The sequence below is a fragment of the Phocoena phocoena genome, chromosome 1 (genome assembly GCF_963924675.1).
Source record: "Phocoena phocoena chromosome 1, mPhoPho1.1, whole genome shotgun sequence".
Taxonomy (NCBI): domain Eukaryota; kingdom Metazoa; phylum Chordata; class Mammalia; order Artiodactyla; family Phocoenidae; genus Phocoena; species Phocoena phocoena.
The window spans coordinates 33,217,379-33,243,092 of record NC_089219.1 but is presented as its reverse complement, the minus strand read 5'-3'; the positions used below and the strand labels follow the sequence as shown (position 1 = coordinate 33,243,092).

The window sequence follows — 25,714 nt, the reverse complement described above, 5'->3', positions numbered from 1 at the left end:
GTTCCTCTGCTCTGGCACTGCTGAGCCTCAGTGGTCACACAGGGCCATTGGGACAGGCCAAGGAGAGTGCTGGGGAGTTACAGACCAGTCCCCGCCCGTTATGCTGGTGTCCTCCTGTCCTGCAGGGTCGGATCGCCGGGATGCCTCTCGACAGAGTGGCCGGGACCCCTCCTCGTGGACAGTCGAGGACGTGATGCAGTTTGTCCGGGAAGCTGATCCTCAGCTTGGACCCCATGCTGACCTCTTTCGCAAACACGTAGGTGCCCCTGCCTGACCTCTCCTGTGTCCGCTGGGAGTCCTGCTTCTACAACTTATAGACTCTTAAAGGGGCACGAGCTATATACTTGTTCTGGGTCTCTTGAAACTGAGCACACGTGACACCATACCAACTTAGAGACAGAATCTTGGGCCCCAAACAGCCCTCCCTGGGCACTGAATTCAGCTCACTCCTTTAGTGTAGGATCTGATTCGGCCACACTCCTACTGGGTCCCAGGGACAGGACTGTCCTCTCCTAGGAGCACTTGCTCTCCTAGCTACCTGCTGTGGTCTAAGGCCAAGTTCAAGAGTCTCTTGCCAGGTGGCCCCCAACTCTCCTACCTCATCAGAACCCCATTCTCTACTTTCTCCACTCTGAGCCTCCCCCATCTCTTCAAGTGGCCCTGTGGCCCTGTGGCCAGGGGCTGCTGCTGACCCCCCCTGCAGTGACCACACTCCTCCTCTGGGGCTCAAACCCCCTTCCCTGTAGCCCCTACCGCCTGGCGCTGCTCTGTGCTTTGGGCACTCTCACTGGTCACTTACTCCTTCAGGCCAGGTGGGTTTGGAGGGTGCTCTTAGGTCAGGCCTGAAGGTCTCACAGCTGCTCAGCGAGTGCCTGCTCTGTGCCTGGCTCACACGGAGGGGTCCCTGCTGCTCAGGAAGGAAGGTGACTCACCCGATAGCCCTTGAGGGGCGATACAGAAATAGTCCGTGATGAGTGACAAGTACACTGACTGGGGAGGCCGCCTGGGAGGAGACGGAATTGAGCTGACCTCAGAGGTTTGGGATCCGGGGAGACTGCCTCTCGGGCAGCAGAGAAAGGAGATTCCTATAAACGTGTGTGAAGAGCTTAACCCGGGGAGCGGGGGTGGGGTCAGTAGTAGACGCTGGGGAGGGGTGGCTGGAGACAGAAGCTGGGGAGAACAGGTAGGCTGTAGCATCGCAGCAGGTTCACTGCCACGTGGCTGGCATCTCCCCGGGCGGCCTTTAATCAGAACCTGGGGGGTCGGACCCCCCAGGCCTCTGAGGACGCCTCCCTCCGTCCCCGCAGGAGATCGACGGCAAGGCCCTGCTTCTGCTGCGTAGCGACACGATGATGAAGTACATGGGTCTGAAGCTGGGGCCTGCGCTCAAGCTCTCCTACCACATCGACCGGCTGAAGCAGGGCAAGTTCTGAACAGGGAGACGCAGCCTAGACGACCGAGGGACCGAGCAGAGGGGCCATCCTTCTCCCAGGAAGGAGGGCCATCGGCCCCCTCCCAGGCACCTCAGTGGGGTCCGAGGCTGCCTCAGGACTCCAGGAGGCCGTGTGGAGCTGCAAGCACTGCCCCTCCTGCCATGGTATGTCCTTCCATGAAGGGCCGAGACGGGCACGGGGCCCAGGGTTGCCGCTGCTCTTCCCCTCAGCCCTGCCTCGGCTCTGAGGTCTCCTGTATTTATTGCTCAGGCCTGGCCGGCCTCTCCCCAGGAATTTAGACTGAACGCCTTCCAAGTGATGGAGGAAGGGGCTGACCCCTGAGGCCTCGGAAGACGGGGCCCTGAAGTGACACTCATGCCCGGTCCCCTCACCACCCGCTGGGCCTGGTGTGGCTCCCCATTACCCCATGGCTCCTGCCTTCTTCTCACGAGATCCGCGGACTCCAAACTCATGGTGCAGACCTCTACCTTTTTTAAGAAAAGATCTTTTCTTATTAATTTATTGTTTCTGGCACTTGGGCAAGCCCTCCAGTTCATACCCCTCTCGCTTCAGACACTGGGTTTCAGGAGGAGGGAGACTGCCCGGCCCCGGCCCCAGACAGGCCCTCTCCAGAGCGGTGTGGCCCCTTTTCAGAGGACATTACCTAGGGTCCCTGTCCCTCTGCCTCTCTTCCTCCACTGGGCCCTCTGCGGCCTCGGCCTCATCTGTGGGAATGGGAGACCCTGCCCTGCACTGTCCCCACCGCAGCTCCCTTGCCCTGGCCAGAATCTCTGCTGAAGAAGGTCGGGCCCAATGATTTTAAGCCAATACGGCCCTAAAATGGATGGGAGAAAGGGGTCTCTAGGCTGGAGTCTGGTTGGACCCACTCCACTGTCCACATGCTTCCTTTGTAAGCAAGTCAGCAGCACAGCTGCCCCCGCTGCCATCTGGACTTATTTTATGTCAATTTGTTTATAAATAAAAAACAATACAGATGCCAGTGTCTTTGTAATCAGTCAACAGATAATCGGCAGCGTGTCTCCGAAGGGCAGGTCACTCCCCTTGTCATGGTCTTTGCTCCTCGTTTTTATCTATGAGGAAACTTGGACAAGATGCTCCCTGAGTTCTCGTGACTCCAGCAATCCCTAGAGAACAGGCTGTCTGCCACGTGCCCACTGGGGCCCCAGCATGGCGTAGCCCCTGGGTAGACGGTATGAGATCCATTCTCTGCCCTCAAAGGGCTTTGTGCTCTGGTGCAGCCAGACAGCAGTGTGGAGGAAGCAGCCACAGGAAGGCCGAGCAGGAAGGACAGTATGCGGGTCAACAGCTCCAAGGAGCCTCAGTGGCAGGGGTGAGGAGAGATGCAGGGCACCTCCTGCGCCGTCCAGGGGCCAGGGCTCCAGTCCAGAACCTCACTTCCCCGTTTATAAAGGGCCCCAGGAGGAGACGGTGTGGGGCCGCAGCACAGTGTAACCTGGTCATGACTGACACATCGCCGTGTGCCCCACCAGCTGCGCCATCTGATCTCCTATAATCTCCACAGCAGACCCGCTTTATAGATGAGGAAACTTACGCTCTGATCGAATAGCCAGGAACTGCCACAGTAGGCATTTAAAGCCCAGGAATCTGACTCCAAGGCCAGGGCCGAGCTTCCAGCCAGGGCGGCTACTTTATGTGATGCTCCAGGTGGGCCATCGCCCTCCTTTGGGCCTGTCTGGCTATGAGGGGGTTCGACGAGGAGACCTCTAAGGATCCTGCCAGCCCTCACCAGCGACTAGTTCCAAAGTGGTGTTTTCCACTTGGCCACCGTGAGGTTCTAATCATGGGCCCCCGTGAAGCAGTCAGGGTCGGGGCTGCCGAACTAGAAGCAGCCCATTTTCCACAGACTCCTGGACCTGTGTCCCGTAGGCTGTGCCGTTCATTCAGGGTACTCCCAAAGAGGGCCTCATTGGACCCTGGCGACAAACTTCTGGATGTGAAGGTGACACCGGCGTACACAGGCAGGCCAGGTGTGCTGCCAGGCCGGGCTTGTGGAGCAAAACGGCTCCCACCCACCCTGTCCCTCGTCAGCAGGCACATTCACCTTTCCAGGGAACACTCGTTAAGGGCTTCTTGGTGCTAAGTCGTTTGTGGACGTTAGCTCGCTTAAACCTCGCTTACAGCTCTCAGAGATAACCACCATGTTCCCCCATTTTAAAGATGAGGAAACTAAAGCTTAGAGAGGTGAAGTTATAATACTTGCCCCAAACTCCACAGCTAATGAGGGGTGCGAGACAGCATACTGCCTGCCATACCCACCAGGCAGCCTTTGTCTTGGGTCCTGCTAACCATGCAGACTCGACTCCCACAGGCTACACTGGGGGTGGCGCTCACACTGCAGACAGACCAGACACCCTGCCAGCATAAAGCAGGCCTTTCCGGTGGGGCAGTCCTTGCAGAGCCCACAGTCATCCACGACCATACTTTGTTGCCCAGGTGACAGCTCAGGTGCAAGGGGATAAGACATGTTAGGGAGAAGTGGGGTTCACCTTGGTTTAGAAGCATCGTGCCACAGGGCAGCCAGTAACCCCCTAGTGCCATAGGCACAGCTTCCAGGTCCCCGTCAGGGACGTGCCTACTGGGTCCCTGTGCTCAGGAAGCCCTGCAGGAAGGGCTATTTACAGTCTATGCACAGCACTCCTAGACCAGGTGATTTACAATTAGGGGTCATTTTTATTGTAAGCACTTGAAATGGTTGACATTCCACTTTTATCTGGTTTCCAAGGGAACAGAACGAGAAGGGTAACCAGATGTCAAATTCTGCAGAAGGGGAAAGGATTTGTTACCGTTTCACTCATGCTGCCCTAACCTCTGGGGTCAGAATTGAACGTCACTTAAGAGAACAAGCAAAAAAAAAAAAAAACCCAAAACCTCAACTTCTGAAACTGTTTCACAAAGCCAAGCCTTCTGATAGCGACCCAGAGTCATCCAAAGAAGCTGAAATGGTGTCCGGTGGGTGAGACCACACCACTGATCCCGACAGGGCAGCCACCCACAAAGCGGGAAGGCATGTGGGGAAGTGGGACCGGGGGACAGAGCTTCCTGGGCCCACCCTCGTCGCCATGACAAGGAGAGACGTGGACTCCAGTGCTGAGGAACATCAGGAAGGGAAAACCCAGGCACTTCAGGAGAGAAGAGCGCAGGCTCCGCTCAGGGCTGAATCCTTGGGGAACCTCTCTGCCCCGTCCCCACCTGTGGTCCCTCCCCACCTGCCGGCTGTGTGGCCCGTGTCCCTGGGCCCTGCTGTGTCTCTGTTGCCCAGGCTGTTAGTCCTAAGCGGAAGTGTCCACAGCACCCTCTTCAGCGTCTTTGTGGAACAACCCAGAGACCCTTCCCTGGGCTGTGTCACCGGTGGGCCAAGTGGACACAGTTTCTGCCCTCGTGCCCGATGCCACGACCCCTCCTCAGAAGAGCCACAGGTGACTTGCCCCTTGTCTTACAAATAAAGTTGAAAGCGCAGAAAACTGTCTTGCCTAGGAGACTCCGGACGCTCCCTCCCGCCCCTGTCGTCCCTCAGCTTTTTTGCAGCCTCCTTACCTTACTTAATGCCCCAAGTCACCCCATCCCATCAGGGAAGCTGAAACGTCCAAGCTGGAAACGTCCAGGCCAAGCGTGAGAACTGTGTGTTGTCCTCACAACACCAAAGCCACCGAGGATGCTGCCAGGGGCCAGCGGCCAGCAGGTCCCAGGGTACAGACACCAGGCCCGAGATATCTGTGGGCAGCTGGGCTGGTCCTGTCAAAGGATGGGCAGGAACCAACAGGCAGCCGCTGGTAGGCAAGGGGAGGAGTCAAGACTGAGGCTGGAGCGTCCCGGGGCCCGGATGGCGAAGGCTGCGTCCACACCACTCTTCCCCTGAGTTCCAGTCTGTTCTCCTGACAGGCTGTCCTCTCCCACTTAATGGCTGAGCTCAGCCCTCGCCCCCTGCCCCGTCCCCTGCCCCTCAGCTGGGATCCCTGGTTGGTTTGCGCAGACACCCATGCTTGCAACGGTGTGGAGGATCGCAGCCACAGGCGCCACCAAGTGGACACTCTCCAGATAACGTGAGAAGAGCCCTATCCACAGCCTCCCTCTGCCCCTCATCTTTGGGCCCACCTTGCATTCTTTTTTTTTGGTCATTCTTTTACTTTATAGATTTGTTTACATCTTTATTGGAGTACAGTTGCTTTACAATAGTGTGTTAGTTTCTACTGTATAACAAAGTGAATCTGCTATACGTATACATATATCCCCATATCCGCTGCCTCTTGTGTCTCCCTCCCACCCTCCCTATCCCACCCCTCTAGGTGGTCACAAAGCACCACCGAGCTGATCTCCCTGTGCTGTGCAGCAGTTCCTACCCACCTTTCATTCTTAACTTTAAATTCAAGAGGTTTTCTTCCTCCAGTGCCAAGTAGGGGTTGTCAGTAAGGTCACAGACATCCAGCGAGAGGACTAAAAGGGGCTGCTCTTCCACAACGCTGAACTCGTGTCCGCCATCACCCGGCTGTTAGCCTGAGATGCTGTAAATAACCCAGTTTACACTGCGGTGCGTTTCAGTATGTGAAATATCATTTTGTAAATGCTTACAATGAAAGACAGTTTTTACCCCCGCCAAAAAAGAGGTGGAACTGATGTTCAGCTCACGTAAGGCGGCTGTTAACAGAGCCCAGGGAAATATGTAATACAATCGTTTAAAGAGATTTCCAGCAAGAATGGGGAAAGATTTGGCACTCAAATCAGTTTGGGAAATTTCATGCCAAACAGCTGCCTGATAGCGAGGCCCCTAGAGAAGTATGTTATGTTCACGTGTTCGTTATGTTCTCTGGTACAGCCACGTGTATGCTCATCTGCCGGGGCGCCCCTCCCGGCCAGCTGTCTGTCTCTGCATAAGTCATCATGACTCGAGTTAACCGTCCAAGACAGCCACAGCCCCCACGTGTTACTGTGAGAGCAGCTCGTGATGGCAGAGTCCAGAGAGGCCTGAGAGAAAGGGGGAAGCCTGGGGAGCTTAGAGCCGTTATTCCGTAACTCTCGGCTGTGGAGGCGGAGGCGGGTCAGCCCTGGCTGCTGGGCCCCTCCCCCGAGCCTCAGTGCCACCACCTGGGGCCTCGGGCCTCCTCCTTTCCTCCACGCCACAGTCTCCTTTCTCAAGTTCCCCACCCAAGCTTCTGCCTCCGTCTCTCAGGGAAACAAACTCATCGGCATCTTCAGAACGGCTGCTCAGAGAAAGAGGCGGCCTTCTCGCCATGCTGTCAATCAGCCTCCCCAGTCCGCAGTATCCGCTTCTGGACACCACCCCCCCGTCCCCTCACCCCATCGAGACTTCCAGAAGCAGTGTGGGAAAGTGCTACCTACATCTGCATCATGAAAAGCACTTTCAAAGCCCCCACCCACCCAAGAACAGATTTCTGCATTAACAAAGGCTGTGCATCACCCGAGTCCTGGTCCCCGGTCAAACAGCAGGTGACAGCCCCGTCCTTCAAAAGACATGGCAGCGCCTGACCGATTGCTCGGGGCGCTTCTGGACAGCAACCTCCATCTCTGGCAAAGAGAAGAGCCTGGTTGGTGTCAGGGGAGCCGTGGAACCAGCTGCGTTCTGATCCATTCTGGGAGCAGCTGGGCCCTGTCCGTGCTCAGGGGAGCCTGGGATTGGTGACTGAGGTGGGGACCTGCGTGGGCAGGAGGGCCCGGAGAGACCTGACAGAGGGAGGAAGTATGTCTTCAGTCCCTGGATTCTAGGAGCTGCCCCGAAGAAGCCCCACACGAAGCTGCATGAGATATCCGTTTACACTGGGGTGGGGAGTAGGGAGGACTTTTCCTGGCTCACTTGCCAAGCCTAGAAGCATTGTTGACTCTCCTGAGATCACAGAGGTGGCTGCACAGGCCCCACCCACTTCCTACAGCCCTGGTTCCCCCTCCCTGAGCCAAGCCCCCAAGCACCCTGGGGAGCTGCTGGGCAGGGGGCAGGGGTCTGTGGGAGCGGAGGGCTGGCACCTCCCACTCTCCCCCAGGAACCATCAGGACATGAGGGTCACAGGCCCCCCTATTCCCTCTATTCCCGTTTGCCCTGAATGTCCCCACTCCAGCAGTGGTGGCCCCCAGGCCCCGACTGCCTCAAGTATCCAATCTGAAAAGATGCAGGCCAGCGGTACCTGCCACGCGGACCGGAGGCTGAGTGTATGGGGGCGAGTGGAGGGGCTGGTGTGTGCACACGTGTGGTCAGCTCAGGAGTGAGGACCCCTGGCCTAGCGGGAGGTGGTGGGCGACACACACGAGGGTCCAGCTCTGACCCTCATTCCGCCCCTCCTCACTTCTGCTCCCTGGACCCAAACCAGAGGATCTGGTCTAGATGAGCCTCGTCGAACTGTACGTATATATGCAAAGGCCATTGTTCTGGGGAGGGGCCGTAGCTTTCATCCGTGTGCCCAAAGCAGAAGAACCTCGCTCTAAAACCCGCTGACCCAGCCTGACCCCTTCAGGACCTCTGCTGGGCTCACCCCGGCTTCAGAGCAGGCAAGGAGAAGCACAGGGGGGCCGCAACCAGTCCTCAAAGCCCTGGGTTAAGGCTGCTTCTCCAAAGGCCCCTTGAAAAGGTTTCTCTGGTGCCTGGAGGCGGGGCAGGAAACCCTGAAGGCATCTAGGAGGCCCCAGCCTGTGGATTGGTGAGGGAAGACAGGCCCACTGGGGCCAGTGAAAGGATGGGGGGAGGCGTGCCTCAGAGACCGGAGTTCCGGTCCCCTCCGCCCCGCTTGGAGCACAGGCCCTCAGTCCTCCCTCCTGTGGGATGGAGCGGCAGGTCCACATGCTCTGTTCTCTGGCTCAGCCCTGTCTGACTCTCCTCTTCCCTGTCCGAGGCTTTGGGCGGGTGGCAGCCCTTTCCTGCCGGCCCTCCGCCCACCCTCGCTCTCTGGCTCCACCCAGCCCCCGCCAATCTGTGAACCTCCCGGGAGCCTTGGCCCCTCCGAGTCCCCTGGGAGGCCCTGGGCTGACCCGAGAGCCCAGGGCCCCAGGAGGAGTGGCCAGCGGTGAGGAATCCCAGAAGCCCCTCCAAGGGAGACCCCTCCAGAGACCTCCAGGAAGAGATCACCGCGACACAGGTGCAGGAGCCCCTCATGGAGCCCCCAGGCAAGCGGCCCCTGCAGGAGCTCCCCGCAGAAGAGTCCGTGTCTGAGGACTCAAGTACCAAGGCGGCTCCCAGCAGGCATGTTCTCTACGTGGGCCACCTGAACCCCCAGTTCTCAGTGCCCGTGCTCACCTGCCTGCTGCGAGACGCCCTGGAGCGGCTGGAGCTGCCGGTGGCGCGGGAGCACATCCACGTGGTGAGGCAGCCACGCAAGGCCTACGCACTGGTGCAGGTGGCCGCCCACGAGGACACCCTGGCCTCCCTGCCCTGGCGCCTACACACGGCCTTGGAGGAGCACCAGGTCATCCAGGAGCTGGTGGCCCCTGGGAAGGAGCTGGTGCTGGGTGAGGGCCGGGAGCCCTCAAACCGCAGAGAGGTGAGCGAGCCTTTCCCCGAGCCTCACTCGCGGCAGGCCTGGGTGTGGATGGCCTGTGCTGGGTGGGGGTGAGGGGTGTCTTGGAGAAACTGGGGACAAATCTGCAAACTTGGGGGCTGCTACTCAAATGACTATGGTCCCAGAGGGACACTGGAGGGACACTGACCCTTAGAGTTTGCCTCCAGCCTGGAAGCACGTGAAGGAAGACCCGAGTATCGAACCCTCCCTGGGCCCGTCTGCATCCGGCCTCTGGGCCGGGTCAGCCTAGGCACGAGGATACCCAAGGGTCCTGGCTTTCTCCTTGGCCGACCTCATCGGTTCAGTTGCAAAAACCAACACCTGCTCTGCCCGGGCAGTACAGCAGAGTGTAGAGGCTCCACCCTGCCCTCAGGGAGCCCTGCTTCTATGAGCCAAGAGGGGGCAGACCTGGAGCTGGAGGAGGGCCCAGGAGGGTCCTCACTGCTCTCTGGGGACAAATTCCCCGGGGAGTGAAATCCAGGCTGGGGCTTAGGCAATGGGACAGGCACTTGGGGAAGGGTATCCCCAGCAGAGGGATGTGGCACATATGAGGGGACAGGGTGGGGATGGATGCATTTGCAGGGTGGCAAGCCGGGTGCTGTCCCTGGAGCTCGGGCTGCCGGGGGACTGAGGCAGAAAACCCAGGCCAGAGGGCAGGGGCCAGGCCACCAAGGGCTGTGAGACCAAGGCAGAGGCAGCAAAAGGTCGGCTTCTGTGGGGGTGGGAGGGAAGAGTCAACTCACTTTTGAGGCAGTGGTAGCCACTCCGCAGGATGGGTGATCTAGGTTTGTCTTTTCCTTCGGGATAAAGACTCCACGCCATTTAAACTGTTGCAGAGCTAAACAGCTAAACGGGGCTTACATTTCAAGACCTGTGGCCTGATGGCATGTTTGTGTGATAGCTGGTGGTTTTCCCGAGTCTCCGCTAAGTTTGTCTCCGCTGGGAGCTGCAGGGCTGGTAGGGATGTGCCTCTCATCACTACACCCCAGCCCCGGAAGCCACCTCTGGAGGCTGGAGGGCAGCAGGGAGCTAGGGAAGGGTTTTAGGGGAGGAATGACAGTGTGACTTGCATCTGAGGTCAGCGAAGAGGATGGATAGGACGATGGGGAGAGCCTGGAGGCAGGGAGTCCGACGGTGAAGCCCAGAGCAGGGAAGTGGCCCTGAGCAGGCCGCTCCCAGAGCCCTTGATCAGAGCAGAAACCGTGAAAGGGACTCAGGAGGGCCGGAGGAAAGTGCAAATTCAGGAGGACTGGTTCAGCAAGGCTTTCAGGGGGATCAGGAAGAGGGTGGCATCTCTGGGAGCCCCTCTCAATTCAGAGACATGCAGCTCTGTCACAGGGGACCTCAGGGTGCCGAGGTGTCTCCTGGGATGATCCAACCCTGCGCCTCAGAGGCCGACCCGTAACCCAAGTGGGAAAAGAATGGCTGCAGGTGTCCCAGGTCCCACCTGGGAAGGACAGTTCTTCCTACCCATGTGCATCCCATAGTTCACCTGGGCAGAAGGCAGCCTCAGGGGAGCACTGGCTGGTTCCAGCCCCTGACCCAACAGGGTTTCCCACATTGGCCTCGGGATGGTGGGCAGAATTAGCCCCCTCTGCCTGGGAGGAGCGTCAGGACGCCCGTGTGGGCTGGGCCCTGGGTGGATGGGGCGGGTGGACAGGGGGATTATGGCTGCCTGTCCCTCCTTTGGCCGCCAAGGTCAGGGCTCCCAGCTCTTGCCTGGGCCCATATGCCCCGCTCTTATCCCCCACCCCAGCAGAAGGAAGACAGCAGCCCGAGCCCCAGCCCCGGCCCCATCCTGGGCTCCAGCCCCCCGCTGGCCTGGCTCGCCAGACCCCTTCCTACCCAGGCCCCCACCCCACGGCAGGACTCCCCAGGCCGGCCCAGTGGCACACGCTCAGACAGCGCCATCGTGCACCAAGAGATCCTGGGCCAGGAGCGCCTCTTCCAGGGCACCTTCCTGGGCAGCGAGACACGCAACGTGGAGTTCAAGAGGGGGGGCGGCGAGTACCTGAGCCAGGCCTTCAAGCACCACCTGCGTCGCTACGTGTGCGCCTTCCTCAACAGCGAGGGCGGCAGCCTGCTGGTGGGCGTGGAGGACAGTGGCCTGGTGCAGGGCACCCGCTGCAGCCACCATGACGAGGACCGCGTGCGCCTGCTGGTGGACTCCATCCTGCAGGGCTTCAACCCCCAGGTCTTCCCTGACGCTTACAAGCTCACCTTCATCCCCGTGGTCAGCACCTCTGCCACCGGCACCCCCCTCAAGGTGAGCCCTGCCCCCAGCGCCCCCAGGCTGCCCCGGAGCCAGAGAGGCGGGATTGGGGCTGTACACCGTCCGGTGCAGCGCCCGCAGAGCTGCCGTTGCCCTTCCCCAGGTGATCCGTCTGAGCGTGCACGCCCCCAAGGCCCAGGCCCAGCCGCAGCTCTACGAGACGGACCAGGGGGAGGTGTTCCTGCGGCGGGACGGGAGCATCCAGGGCCCCCTGTCCGTACGCGCCATCCAGGAGTGGGGCAGGCAGGTAAGTGGCCCAGGCCAGGCAGGCAGGGTAGGGGCCACGCTGGCCCTGGGCCCCTCGGCCACCCACTGGGTCGGCTCGCAGCTGTCGGGTTTCCTCTGGTGCTCCCCAGGGGCTGGACTGCAACAACCCCGCTACCTCCGGTATTCCTCTGCGGTGTAGCTGGGGCTGCCGGGAGAGTGGAATGTTGAAGTTCTAAGACAAACCAGAGGGCTGCGTACTGCATTTGGGCGGAGGCCCTTAAGACGGGGAGGCAGTGAGTGCTGGACACAGCACTTGGACACAGTCCCAAGGAAAGCCTTTTCAAGAGAGAAACATAGGTGACAGAAAAACAGAAGAGGCCAAGGGGCTGACAGAGAGGGAGAAGGACATGGCGGGGGGCTGCCAGCCTGAGCCCGCCCCGGTACTTGTGCAGGCTGCGGAGGACGGGTCACCCCAGCGTCTGGGATGCTGGCAGGACTCTCCCCGAGACCCCAGGGCTGACTTGGTCAGGAGACCTGGCTCCTCCACCTACCAGGGCCAGAACGGTGCCCAGAGACCTTAAGCAGGTCCCCCAGGCTCTCTGGGCCTTCCCTTCCTCCACCAGTTCAGCCCCGGTTCTGAGATGATGTCAGCTCAGGCACGCTTCTCCGATGTCCCCTCAGAAGTGGACGGCTGAGCTGAGCAAGCTGGAGGAGAGGCTGCGGGCGCTGAGAGCCGAGAAGGAGCAGCTCCAGCAGCAGCTGCAGCAGTACAAGCCCGTCTCCTGCACCTGCCGCGTCCTGTGAGGGCCCAGCGCTCTACCTGGAACACGCGGGGCCGTCATACTGACCCTACGTCCCCCCAGTAAAACCAGTCTGGGTTGCTCAGAGGTGGATGGGAGCTCTGCACTTGCTGGCTCCTCCTACAACAGTGCGCTCACACGGGCTGGTCCCCACGTGGTGTCAGTCCTGAGCAGACCCCGATCTGTGTAGCTGAGGAGTTGCGCTTAGCACGATCCCCAAGGCAACTTACTTTCAGAAAGAACGTGTAAAAACTTGGCCAGCGCTCTCCTTGGGCTGAGCTGTAAGGGACCGTCCCTCTGGGTCTCTGACTGACTCCCGTTGGCTAGGCAGGTCCAGATAGGGACTTGTCACCTTGGGAAAGCCCCTCTGCAGATGGCAAAGTACATTGATAACTGCGGTTACAGGGTGGACAGGCCACCCTGCAGACCCACCCCTGGCTTGCTGGGATTTGGGACTGTCAAAGCTCTGTAATAAATCACATGCCCCCAGGCAAGAATGGTTCTTTCTAGAACGCTTGGCTGGTTGGATGCAGCTGGGTAGAGTCCCATGCCCAGGCCATTTCTGTCCAGGGGGCCCTGAGTTCCTCCCCCTACAAAGCTGTGGGGTAAGGAGCCTGGATGGTTGGGTCCCAGTCCATCTCCGCCTTGAAGACTGGTACCTTAGGGCAAATCACAATACTCCTGCTTCAGTTTCTTCATCTACAGGACAACAGGGGACAGCTGGCACCCTGCTTCTCTCCAGCACACACCAACACCTGCACAGGGAGGGTCTGACTTCCATTCCATGCACCCTCCAGCCACTGGAGAGGATTCCTGCTCTGGCCATTTCCCCTGTCATCTCCACCAGTGGAGCCAGAGGCCCTATAAAGCCAACATCTGCACCCGGGCAAGAATGGTTCTTTCTAGAACATGCCTGGGCTCAAAGACCTCCAAGAGCTCGCCATCTCATCAAGAGCAAAGCCCAAATAACAGTCTACACAATCCCCCCCTGACCTGGCTCACCTGCCCTCAAGGCCTCCTGCCTCTTGCTACTGCATTCCAGCTACACTGACCAACTTGTTTCATGAGTACACCGGCCTCAGGGCCTTTGCACTGGCTGCTTCCAATGCCTGGAATGCTCCACCCTCAAGTGGAGAGGAAAGGAACCTCCCTACCCATTCTATTGCAAATTACTCTCTTCTTCCCTGCTTCCATCTTTTTCTTTCTGCAGAGCACCTGTCAGTCACACTGTAGCTTTTATTTGTTGTTTCCTCCTCACTAGAATGCATGCTAATGGGGACAGGGACTTTGGTCTGTTTTGTCCACTGCTTTAAGTTTAGAAACTAAAACATAGCTGGCATGTGGCAGATACCCAGTAAATATTTGCTGATGAAAGAATCAAGGATACTCCTAAATTTGGGGCCTGAGGCACTAGAAAACCATGAAACTTTGTCGAAGAGGGTATTTCACAGGACTGGGGGTCCATGGAACACACTTCAGTGATCCCCTCTCCCTCCCCCAGCCTAGAGGTCCTTGGCCACATCCATGGAGTAGACAACAGAAGACCCCTCGTGGGCCAATCACAACTGCTCTGAAACTTGGTTTTCCCATTTACCAAACACACTGGTTATAGGGACCTAAGGTGGTAATGGATGCCCATCTCATGATGGATTACCAGCCCACTGAACTGCTCGGGGCCACTGACCTTAGGGCCTGAGCCAGCTTCTCAGAAGCCACTTAAGAACTGCACAGAGGGGCTTCCCTGGTGGAGCAGTGGTTAAGAATCCGCCTGCCAATGAAGGAGACACGGGTTCGAGCCCTGGTCCAGGAAGATCTCACATGCTGCGGAACAACTAAGCCCATGCACCACAACTACTGAGCCTGTGCTCTAGAGCCCGCAAGCCACAACTACTGAGCCCACGTGCCACAACTACTGAAGCCTGCGCGCCTAGAGCCAGTACTCCGCAACGAGAAGCCACGACAATGAGAAGCCCGCACGTCGCAACGAAGAGTAGTCTCCGCTCGCCACAACTAGAGAAAGCCCACATACAGCAATGAAGACCCAACGCAGCCATAAATTAAATAAATAAATAAGTAAAATTACAAAAAAAAAAAAAAACAAAACTGCACAGAGGATGAGCAGCTCGAGAGGTCAGAGGGGACCCGCTGCTGAGCGCCCCCCTCGGGCCAGGCGCATGGATGCCCAGGCACCGCGGCCCGCGGAGGTGCTCTACAAAGGCAGAACCCGTCCGAATCACCAGTGCTGAAGAGAAGGGTGGGGGGACTTGGCCAGGCTTACTCCCCAAAGAGAAGCCTCCGGGCACTGGGCAGCCAACACCGGGCTTGAAGGCCACCCTCCGTGCAGTCTCGGCTTCAGCCCTCGCCCCTGCTACTGCCCTGTCTCCACAGCCAGGGTGGTAGGCTGGCCGGGCTTTGCAGCCCCTGGAGAGCCATCCTGGGGGGCGGGGGTTCCCTTTTCTAGAAAGGTTATGCAAGCAGCCAGCACTTCACAACCAGTCAGCGGAGGCCTTCTCCAAGCAGGGGCGGGCACAGCTGACCCTGTGAGGCTTTGAAAACTACCCACAGTCGTAGGGAGCTGCTGTCACCAGCAGGCCTAAGAGTCCTCAGTTTGGGGAATGGCTTTTATAAAAATGACTGAAGACTGTCTGATGGGACCACCAGATGGGAGAAGGGGTTAGAATTCACCCAGTCAGCCACATTCAAAGCACCCAAACAAGTATGAAGGCCTCTGTAAGTGAAGACATTGTAACTCAGCCCGTGAGAAACACGGACAGAGGCAGCTGGGTTGCCCTGGGTCAGGAAGCGGTGTTCTCACACGGGCTTTGGGGCCTCAGCCGTGATGGTGGCCTTGGACCAGTGCACGGAGGGACAAGAGGGAGCCCGCCTCCTTTCTGGGTCTCTCTGATGGAAGGCCTGCTCCAAATGGTGAGAAACATTTTTCTCCCAACACCCCCTTTCCAAATGAAAACCAGCAAAGCCTGCCGACCGTTGACAAACAGCCCGGCCCGAGCCCTGAGCCTCGGCCTCAGACACACTTTGCAGAGGAGCTGGCTCACGGGCAGGTGGTCCCAACGTTGCCAACGTGCCACAAGGAGCGTGGATTCAGTATCTCGAATTTCACTGTGGAGGAAAAACCAGCGAGGCCGATGACCTGAAATCGGAAGGCCTGGGTGCAGGAGGGCTGCCGGGGAGCGGACGGGGCGGTGAGGCTTCTTTGTTCCTCTACATGCTGAGAACCTAAATTTGAAGCCTCTCTGGAAAATTCTGGTTCCTATTAAAAAGAAAGGCTCCTCTCTTAGCTTTTAAACAATCAGATCACCCACCTCAGCTACTGCTCCCCGGGAGGACAGCCCAGCACTGACGGCTCAGGGGACGCACACACGCCGGCCCCGCACTCAGACGGCGCCCACCCGGCTGCGACACAAGCATTCCAAACAAAGTGTGTCTCTTGCTCTGCGTTATTTATTTCTTAAGTTAGAGTATACACCGAGTCCAGCCAGGATATAATGGGCACGCAGCTCTGCCTGTCGTTATACCACATTAAGAAAATAGCTTTTCATACATTGCATTTCAACCGTAGTAACACCATCCTGGAAAGCAAAAGTCCCCTTGAGCAAAGCTGTCAAGTTCCCTCGAGCAAAACCCCATATGAGAGGGGTTTAGAGGCAGTTTCCCCAAAAGATTCTTTGTTAAGTGACCCCTTGATGCAAGGAGTGATTCCCGAGAAGCGCGGCTTCTAAAGAGGACGTGGATTCTAAACTCAGACTTCAGAGAGAGAGTTCTTGCCGTTCTGTGTGACGCCAAACTGACCGTCCTTTTGGACAACGAGTCCTCCAGCACAGGGCAGAGCCAACTCTGTTTCTGGTTTCACGGCTCTTGCTCAAGCAGTGCCCTCGGGTTCCAGCACTGGGTTGTGAGCACCAGCTGGACTCACCCCTCTCTGCCCACACAGGCCGCACGGTCCACCTTTTATAATGGCCTCGGCATCGGGGGAAGGAACAGCTACACGCTCGAAGCCACAGTGACGCAAGGTGGCTGGAGAAGCGCGGTGACCGATGGGCTCCCCTGGCACCCGGCCATCACCCGCTCCGCCCAGATGTCCTGCTTCTCGCCCGAGGCTGGAGGACCGCAAAGGAGAGTGTGGGACACCGGTCCACACAGCGTGCGGGAGCCGGGACACACGGCGGGACATGCAAGTCACAAATACCTTCCCTCAAAATAAAATCATCTTAATAAAAACATAATTTAAAGGAAGTGTCAAAAGCTGAATGTAAAATCAAAGCTGTAAACTCCTGAAGTCCAAAGGCTCTCTTCAAGAATCATCCCTGTTTAAAAAAAGAAAAAAATTGAGCAATTATATGATGTATGTTAAAGTAAAAGAAGTTAGGATTTGTAGTCAGCTGCTATGGTAAACTATGCCTGGTTTTCATCGAGGACCGGTCGTAGTAGGAGCCTAACATGAATGAGAAGCTAAATTTCTGATTCCTATGGAATTATACATTTTCAAGATCTTACGTGGACTCCACCTCTACCCCAATACAAGTGTTCTTCTCCACAGCACCAGGCTCTTAACAGTGCCACTGACAGAGAATACATGCTCCAGGGGAGGCAGTTAGAAATTCCATATCATTGACCAAATATCTACCCCTTTACTGCTACAAAGTTTCCTTTCTCTCCACTGCAGTTACTTAGACTATCAAACTGCCTACAGCAAACTATCTGGTGAAGATTAATGAGTACATCAGTGCTAAATGCTGACCTGGCAGAGCAGGCAACCAATGCCCTCCTCCTGATTTAGACCTACTTTTCACGTCGCCCACCCGACTAAGCTTATCACAGGCCAGGCAGCTAGGGGCCATGGGACCGTGAGAGCAGACCTGCGAGTGAAGAGGCCCCCTGGTGGAGAAGGCAAGCTGTGCAGGATTCAGGGGGGTTACCTGCCCGTGCCTGAGGCAGGAGCTCATCTTACCTGTGGGGGGGACCCCCACATCCCTGGTTCTCCCTTGGACCCCACAGAGTCCCGGCTGATGCCCCAGCCCCCTTCTGAGTGTATATTTCTGCCGACAGTTCGCTCAGTTACCTTAATGGGAATTTATACAATGCTCGGCAGTCGCCCACAGATACTGCACTTTATAAACTTACGTGGTCCCAAAAGACAAATATTCCAAGTTTGTTCAATAACTGCTCCGATTTTAAAGGATTTGAAGAATAAGCGGCAGTCAACACACAAGTGTTGTATGTATTGGTTTTAAAGCACTTCTGGGGCTTCCTTGGTGGCACAGTGCTTAAGAATCCGCCTGCCAATGCAGGGGACATGCGTTTGATCCCTGGTCCGGGAAGATCCCGCATGCTGCAGAGCAACTAAGCCCGTGCGCCACAATGACTGAGCCTGCATGCCGCAACTACTGAAGCCCACGGGCCTAGAGCCCGTGCTCTGCAACAAGAGAAGCCACCGCAATGAGAAGCCCGCGCACCACAACGAAGAGTAGCCCCCGCTCACCACAACTAGAGAAAGCCCGTGCGCAGCAACCAAGACCCAATGCAGCCAAAAACAAAAAACAAAAAATAAAACTACTTTTAAAAATAAAGCACTTCCTGGTGCAAGCTTGAGGGTCTGCAGAAATGACACTATGTTTTCATACCTGTCACCTCCTTCAAGATCTCCAAGCTTACGGCTACATGAAATAACATGGCTCTAAGAATCCAGTTCCCCCAAATTTGGTCAGGTTGGCACCTGAATGTAGCAATCGGCAAGGAGACAATTGCCCCGTGCCTGGTGTCCCCCTGCTGGAGTCCCCAAAGCAGGGTGGGTAGATGTACTGTAACTGGGGCGGGGTGGGGGTGGGGGGTCTCACCCATTTGATGCCCACGCTGACCTGACCACTTACATCCTCTGGCAGATGAAAATTTTCAACACTAAACTTTCATGATATCCTTACAATTCTATTGTTATCACCATTGAAAACAAAGTAAAACTAAAGCTTAAAAATATCACTTACGTTACCATCAGTCATGATTTATTGATGGAAACTTCAGTTCAGTGATTTCAGAGTCAGGGGAGCTGCTCCCACTTCTGTCACTGTAGGTGTCCCTGTAGAATTCAGATGGTTTATCCATCAGCTCCCACCAAACACTCGCTTCACTTCCCTCATTCTATAGCCACCACCACCACAGGGATGCTTGTCTGCACACAGCAGAAATCAGAGGCATTATATATTGAGCAGAAAGCTGCAGAGCCATTTTCTTCTTCTTGTTAAAGATACACATTCGCTTTATACTTCAGTCATGATGCCCTAACCACCAAGACAGGGTAACCGACTGGCTCCAGATAAAGGTAGCAGTAGGGCATGAAATCCACCCAGGCTGTGGCCGACACCCCGATGAAGAAACACAGTTCCCCACGGACCACAGGGTCCCGGATGTGATCGTGGCGCCAGAAGCTGCAGAGGGGGAGACCTGGCCCCCATGCCGGGTGGCTGGGGAAGGCCAGGGGTGGCACAGAAGCAGCCTGAGAAAACCCCAGAGAAGGAGAGGAAGCTTGCGTGTCAGCATGAGAAGTGCCCCAGCAAGGCTCCCCGTTCCTGTGGCTTTGCTCATCACTGATGGTGTGATGATGGCCCGCTGGGAGGCATCAGTGACCACTCGAGGGACTAAGGGAGCGTAACCCCACCTGGGCGAGAGCCTGCAGCCTTTCTGGAGGTAATGTGGGAGCCTCCCCACGGAGGCCAGGAGGAGGCCAAAGTACGGTGGGGAAGGCTTGATAGGTCTGGACAGGAACTCAGGGTGATACTGAACTCCAACGAAAAAGGGATGATCTGAAACAGAAATGCGAAAGAACCAGCTTCACTGTGTGTCTGCATAACATGTGAAAGATGGGGAAAAAATCTGGTTAAATGCTCCACGTTTCTGCAGACCCTAAAACGATTTGAAAACAACTTATTGGGAGCCTGGGTAGAGGCAACCCCAAAGCACGGGAGAACCGATGCTCTCCCACCTGCACGCTGTCACCCTGTGGCCAAAGGCGCCTCCTCTCCAGGTTCCTGCCACCCTTCCCCTCGCCACGCCCCCCCACCCCCAGCTCCCTGACTTGCGCGGGATTGAGTCCTGCAGGTCACGTGAGATTAGGCTTGAGAACCAAGTCCAAGCTCTCATTCTGGAGAACGAGGACCTGAAGCCAGAGGTCAAATGGCAAGGCTGCAGCGCAAGGGTGAGCCTCCCGGGGCCCCAGGACCTCGCTCACCAAGACCCCCAGACAGCGCCGCTGCCTGATGTGGTTAGGTCAAGGACAACAACTTATACTGCTGTGTTCTCCCCACATGCCAAGAAAGCCTGACTAAGTTCCCCACTAAACACAACGGCCCAAGCGATCACCTTCCAACTCCACGATTTCCATTCTCTCTCCTTCAACATCTTGGCCAACAAACTTCAAGCCTTGCTCCTCCAAACTCTTTTTCAAGACTGGATTCACCTGTCGAGGCATGAAGAACAATCTTGCTGGGCTCTCAGCTGACTGCGTTTCCGGCGTAACAGAAAGGAGAAAACGTGGAAGGTCACAGAGCTCAAATCCTCACCTCAAATCTGTGGCGGTGCCTCTCTTCCAGGTAATCTGCATCTCCGTAGAGTTTCCCTGGCAAAAGAAGCAGGCTGGCGTAAAGGCTTCCGAGTTCACAAAGGAGGCTATTCACAACCACATCTAGCTTCCCGGGTTGCTTCTCATCCTACCCGGCCAGGCCCTTTGAAGGTCATTTCTATGACTCTCCTACCGACCCCACCGCCTGCTCTAGCAGCACCGTTCACACTAACTCTTGGGCCTTGACTCTTTGCAACCAAGGGAAACTAACAGAAACAGACTTTCACCACCACCTCTCACACGTGACTACAGAGGCACAAAGCGCTCTGGCGGCACCCAAAGCCGCACGGCACCTGCTGTGCCTGGGGACCCAGCGCGGCCCGTGCCAGCGGGTGTCTTCCCTGAGCCAGGTGAGACCCCCAAACCACAGGACGTTAGAGCCGGAGGACTGGACGACCACCTGCTCAAGTGATGCAAACTACGGTGCCTCCAAGCCCCAGACAGATGCACGGGTGCCCTGCCAACAATGACAGTTTTCCCAGTGGGAAGAAAAGAAAATCCAATCGAGTTCTTTTAAGTATTTTCCTCCTCAAATTTCCCCCGCGTCTTTGGCATATATTAGTACTTGTAGAATAAAATCTATTTGGGTTGAACCGGATGAGACTGCCATTTCTGTGGGACAAAAGTCACCGAGATCAGCAGTCTCACCTGACAGGACAGGAGAGTTAAGGCTGCAGCGGACTTCACCTAACCGTCTCGTTCTGCTGAGGGGTCCGCGCCCGAAGGCCCCGGTCCCCGGCTGTACTGCCGTGGCCTCTCTAAGAGCCACAGTGCTTTCTCTGGCCACTACAGTGCATCCTAAGGAGTGTCACCAGGAGAGGAAAAAAGAACTTCAAGAGTAAGAACAAAACCAAAAACGCCAGCCTGGCCACAGCACCAAGACGTGTGTTCTGGACGTGCCAGCCACAGGCTGGGCCCGTGGGAGGCAGCTCTTACTCATGACAGAGTTCGTGGTCTGGAACAGGGTTCTCCTCTTGCCCAGCCTCATGGTTCCGCCCATCTGGCCAGGGTTGTGTTCTGGCATGTCTATGACCTGGAGACGTTCCAAAAACAAACATGTGCTACCAAACCCTGCTTCGGTTAGGAGACAGACCGTCCGCACCGAGCGATGTGAGCCCGTGAGGGGGCCCAGCCTTTCCTCAGAAGCGACACTTGCAGAGGAAAAGGCCTCCCAGTGATCATTCTTAAACCTTTGTTGGCTAAGTGTTTAATCCTCAGCCCGTCCTCCTGAGCCGCAGGACCAGACACAGCTGCCCCCTCCCCTGGCCGTTCCTGCCCCGACACTTTGGATCCTAAGTGCCTGTTCTAATAAAGACTAACACAGCAGCGTGGATACCAAACCAGACATGTGCGCACACGTTTCCTCCACTAGACTGACAGCTGCTCAGAGGAAAGGGATGCTCATCTGGGGTTGGCTGTGAACCAGGAGAGTTTGGTGAACATCTGTGGGACGCGGAGGCCGAGGCCCCCCAGCTGTGACAGCCCAGCCCACTGCCCGCTCCCCCGAGCACCTTCTGACCTGGGAGACCTTCTCTGTGCTCCCCTACCTCCCCAGGGTCCCACGCTTCAAAACCTCTGCTCTTTTCTTCCCGAGGTCTGAGTATTAGCAAAGTTCAATTTCAGCTCAATAAATACATACTAATGCTCTTCAAGTGCCCTGAGGTCAAGAGTCTTGTCCACCTTGTTTATCACAACATCCCCAGTATCAAGAACAGGCCTGTCACGCCTGGGCTGGGGATTCAAAGATGAATAAAGGCATTGTCTGTCCCCAACTGAACCACATTCCTCTGATGGGAGACATAACACGAGGAATGCCAGCCTCCTAGGGCTCGGGCCCTACGTCAAACAATCAGTACTAAATTCCAGCAGTTCTTTAAAAAAACACCCATCTCGGAGGGTTGTTGGGGATTAAGTGAATTAATATATACAAAGCAGTGAGCACGGTGCCTGGTACATGATAAGTGCCTGCCTAAGTGTCTCATGTCAGTATTGTTCTAAAGTGCTCCTGGGAGGTAGGAGGGCAGGGGTGGAGAATTACTTTAATCAGCCTGCAGTGGCACCTGTCTTAAAAACTTTCTGTGGCAGACTGGGAGGAGTAGTGAGAGACTACACGATGAAAAATAAAAGTTCTCCCTATCTGGGACGTCTGAAAGCGCGGGACCTCAGGGTTCTTTGGAATGAACCCAGTGGTCTCATTTCCCACCTCCAACCCTGAATCGCTTTCATCGACGCCCCTTCACCCCCTTCCAGACGCTCCAGACACTGGACTCACCACGGGATGATTGGTGTTAGGGTCAAACTCCGTAGAATTGGCATCTGAGAAACCAAAATACCTTTGTTATAAAAATAGTTACAACAAAACTGATTTTTTTTAAAGTTTCATTCCTAAGCTCTAAATCACAATTTCCCTCCTCAGTTTAAAGCTATTCAGTGATTAGAACCAAAACCAGGGATGACATTTTTAAGATATAAGATACTCGACACACGAACACAGGTGAATTTTTTCCCATTAAACCTGTAGCTCTCTGGGAAGTCAAGCTGCACAAAGTGGGGCAATCGGAAAGCCAAGACCGACGGCACAACCTCCAAATCCTTATTTAGACAGTGCATCCTTTTGACGGCTTATATTGTTGTCTCGGTCTTTTCACTTCTCGTCTCAGACTGTCTCTCTCCTCAACGGGCAAACACCGTTTCTTCATTTCTTTCATCCTCAGCACTACCCAACAGCCCCACTCAAGAGCTAAATCAAAAATTAACCTTTCTATCCTTTACTGAATTTACCGACTACCCATAAGGGAAACCACTGAAGACTAAGAGGGAAAGAACCAAGTCCCTGGCACTGCGCACCTGCTTTCTCATTCTGTGCGACACGCGGGACATCGTTCCCCTCTGGGGCCTACACGAGGGCCAGGCCTCAGATGCGAGTCAGCTCATCACCAGGTCACTCATCCACCCGGGGACCCCAGTGGGTGCAGCAGCAGGAGACCATGGCTGCGAAGGGGTCCAGGGTGCCCGAGGGCCACCTCTAGGGTGGCGGGTGGTAGGACCGTGCCTGCCAGGAGCTCAGAAGCCAGCACCAGGGAGCATGATGCCTACAGGACTGAGCCACCGTTCCCTTGGGGTTACTGTGAAAAACGTGACGTGAACCCAGCCCTAACGGTCAGCTGGGCACAGGGAATCATACTGGTCAAGCTGGGCGGTCTTTCTATTCCTCGGGTTGCTCCGCTGAGTTTTCTTAGAGCTCATAAGGGTCCTGTAGCAGGCCCTTCCCTTGGCGGCCCCGATGGGGCCACTGCCTCCCAGGGCTCACGCCGTGTATGGCCCGCTGCCCCGCTGGCTGGGCTCGGCCGTGGGACACGAGCAGCCTCGGTAAAAGCCGGCAGAGCAAGCCTGTCATTTCAGGAGCCAGGCAGTCGCCACGCTGTGAAGAAGCTCAGCTGAATTAGTGAACGATGAGACCAAACCCCTGTCCCCGCTGGACAGGACAAGCTCGGACACACCACGTGGAGCAGAAAACCACACAGCCAGTCCACTCAACCCCAAGAGTGCTGAGAAACAGGAAACCACTGAGTTCTCAGTCTGGACGCAGTAATACAGTCCGTGAGGCGTGGCGCCAATATTAGTGAGTATTCCCCAAGTGCCAGGCACCGTGCTGGGACTATTTATAGGCATTATTTCATTCAATTCCTACAACCATGTGAGGTAGGTACCACTATGACCCCCATCTTACAGAAGAAACAGAGGTCCAGAAAGACTAAGTAAGTAACTTGCCTAAAATCACCCATCCTGAGTGATAAAGTCAAAATCTGAGCCCAGGTCTGACCAGCTCCAGCACCCAAGTTCATAATAACCACACAGCCTCACACCAGCCAGAGTTAGTTTCCTTGCCGGACACCAGCTCAGGGACGGTGGCCGTGATGACAGGAGTGCGGGCATCGCCAGAGCAGCAGCTGCAGGGGCGGAGCCAGGCGACTTGCTCAGCTGTGTTCCCTCCTCCGGTGGTTGGCGGTTCCCTTGGAGGACAGCGCTTTCCCTCAGTAAATTCAGCAGCTCCCCTAGCTGCATCTGCGAGGTACTGAGAAACCAGGCCTGGCCTCCATGGCTCCCCCTCACCCGACAGCTGCCAGAAACACTGAAGTGAGAATTTAACAAATTTTTAAGTAGACACTTACTTACCTTGCCATCCCAGCACATTTCTTGAAAATTCAACCACTGCCAACTGCATTCCTAAGCACACGCCTTGCAGGTGGAGGGGAAAAACACATGAAACTCCATTGAAAAGTCAGTTCCCACATTTCCAACCCGCCTACGTGGACCTGGTGTCCTGATTGTTCCCAGAATTCCAATTACAAACTCTCGTAATTCCCTGCTACAAACATGCAACCCCCTGCTATGTTTTATCTGTACCAGATTTCAAAAACGGGGTCTAAGAGTATATGATGATTCCAGGTTTCAGAAGTCATGCGATTTTAGAAATAAATAATATTCTCTTCAGTACTTTAAAATTCAAGTCTTCTTACCCTCTCTCATTAAGTTCCCAGTTACGATTGGTCGTGTTGGAAATGACTAAAATTTACAGCACCAGGAAGCATCCAAAATCATTCTGCCCAATTAGACAGCTGGTGTTCCAAATAAGCATATAAAACGCAGTCTCACATGTCCTGCCAAACAGCTGGGTTCAGTAAATGGACAAGATTTCCTAATTGCTATTTCATTCTCTCAAAATTCCATGACAGCCACGTGGAGCTAAAGCTTAAAATTTTCCTTTTAAAGACCAGTTGGAATTTCTCAAAAAACAGAACCAAAAAGGCCTATACTTGAGTTGCTATCTGGAAAGATGGCATCTATGTTTGGTTTCGATGATCTCCGTTTTATTTACAGGCTCCCACGGGCACCTTTTCTTGGCTTTCCTACTCCTTACCCAAAAAAGGCTTCTTCTGTTTCCGAGCCCAGGAGATCGCTTGGATTTTTCCTTCAGTCCCTCGGACACCAAATCCTCCTGGAACCAGCACCCCACTGTGCAAGAGAGCATACCACAAGCACCCCTTTCCAGTCCAGCTCACAATAACCCTCCAAGGAGTCACTTCCAAGACACTGGTGCCATGAAGTCACTCCACACACTTGGCTGCTGGGGCTAGGACTGTGATTTCAACACTGCCAATGAGCTGTGCAGAAACACTATGGACTTAGAAAATGCACACAAAACCATCCACTTTCTTACTAACATCAGAAAATGCTTATAACCAGTTAAGAAAAAAAAAAAAAAAAAAGATGTTGTACATAATTGTAATACCACCTCTGCACAGTATCTGTCCCAGGTAGGGATTCTTGCCTTAAGTTTGCAATTTTTTTTTTACCTCTTGGCTTGAAGTGCTCCCCCTGAGTAGGAAGGGGGCCTCTGCTGGTCAGTTCGGCATGCCACACTGACCATGGCTGTATGGCTCCGTAAGATTCAGCTGTTCTAGTGAACTAGATATTCAGGCTTGATTTTTTACTATTGTAGACAAGAGCTGCCCAAAACGAACTATTTATGAGACTCGACTGACAGGTACTCAGCAAATGTTCTGGGTGAAACACCTTTAAATAATAAGCCTTATCCACGGATGCATTCAGTAAACATTATCAATAAAATGAGAACTCGTTTTCTTCACATTTAATGAAACTGATAAGCCATATTTTTGTGAGGCTTTAGTCATCCAGTATGTACGTAGTCCTTTCAGCAATTAAAAGACATTGAAACAAGCCGATTACCTACCACCAGCACAAGAAAGCACAGCACTTGGTTCATTAAGACAAACCCCAAACCCCTGGAAAGCAAAGGTAGCGAGTTCTGC

The 25,714-nt window shown here is 55.4% G+C and overlaps 3 protein-coding genes across 10 annotated transcripts in view; 2 read left to right on the top strand and 1 right to left on the bottom strand.

The window, feature by feature from the left end:
* Positions 1-1,433, top strand: part of SCMH1 (Scm polycomb group protein homolog 1) — a 133,860-nt gene extending 132,427 nt beyond the window's left edge. For all 7 annotated transcript variants that reach the window (XM_065872872.1, XM_065872865.1, XM_065872861.1 and 4 more), the window contains 2 exons: positions 126-256; positions 1,308-1,433. In XM_065872872.1, coding sequence (XP_065728944.1) covers positions 126-256; positions 1,308-1,433 — 257 coding nt within the window. The remainder of the gene's footprint in view (positions 1-125; positions 257-1,307) is intronic.
* A 3,101-nt stretch (positions 1,434-4,534) lies between these two features.
* On the top strand, positions 4,535-12,254 carry SLFNL1 (schlafen like 1). The gene is made up of 5 exons (XM_065879763.1): positions 4,535-4,823; positions 8,457-8,953; positions 10,896-11,237; positions 11,347-11,490; positions 12,132-12,254. Exons 1-5 carry the CDS (start codon positions 4,535-4,537, stop codon positions 12,252-12,254), a joined length of 1,395 nt encoding a protein of 464 aa, XP_065735835.1.
* A 3,444-nt stretch (positions 12,255-15,698) lies between these two features.
* Positions 15,699-25,714, bottom strand: part of CTPS1 (CTP synthase 1) — a 30,199-nt gene continuing 20,183 nt past the window's right edge. Inside the window, exons 11-19 of one of the 2 annotated variants that reach the window (XM_065873927.1) lie at positions 24,802-24,896; positions 24,057-24,119; positions 22,153-22,196; positions 20,817-20,913; positions 19,822-19,877; positions 19,622-19,718; positions 18,921-19,065; positions 18,250-18,341; positions 15,699-16,575 (exon numbers count right to left, since the gene is read on the bottom strand). In XM_065873927.1, coding sequence (XP_065729999.1) covers positions 18,257-18,341; positions 18,921-19,065; positions 19,622-19,718; positions 19,822-19,877; positions 20,817-20,913; positions 22,153-22,196; positions 24,057-24,119; positions 24,802-24,896 — 682 coding nt within the window. In that variant the 3' untranslated portion in view covers positions 15,699-16,575; positions 18,250-18,256. Of the gene's footprint in view, positions 16,576-18,249; positions 18,342-18,920; positions 19,066-19,621; positions 19,719-19,821; positions 19,878-20,816; positions 20,914-22,152; positions 22,197-24,056; positions 24,120-24,801; positions 24,897-25,714 lie in introns of those variants that run through there. The other variant, XM_065873936.1, reaches the window with a different exon arrangement.

Excerpts from the sequence above, each read along its gene's own strand:
- SLFNL1 (XM_065879763.1), top strand. The coding sequence starts at position 4,535 with ATGACAAGGAGAGACGTGGACTCCAGTGCTGAGGAACATCAGGAAGGG. Across the intron at positions 8,954-10,895 it reads AGCCCTCAAACCGCAGAGAG|ATCCTGGGCCAGGAGCGCCT; the intron begins GTGAGCGAGCCT and ends GTGCACCAAGAG. Across the intron at positions 11,491-12,131 it reads TCCAGGAGTGGGGCAGGCAG|AAGTGGACGGCTGAGCTGAG; the intron begins GTAAGTGGCCCA and ends ATGTCCCCTCAG.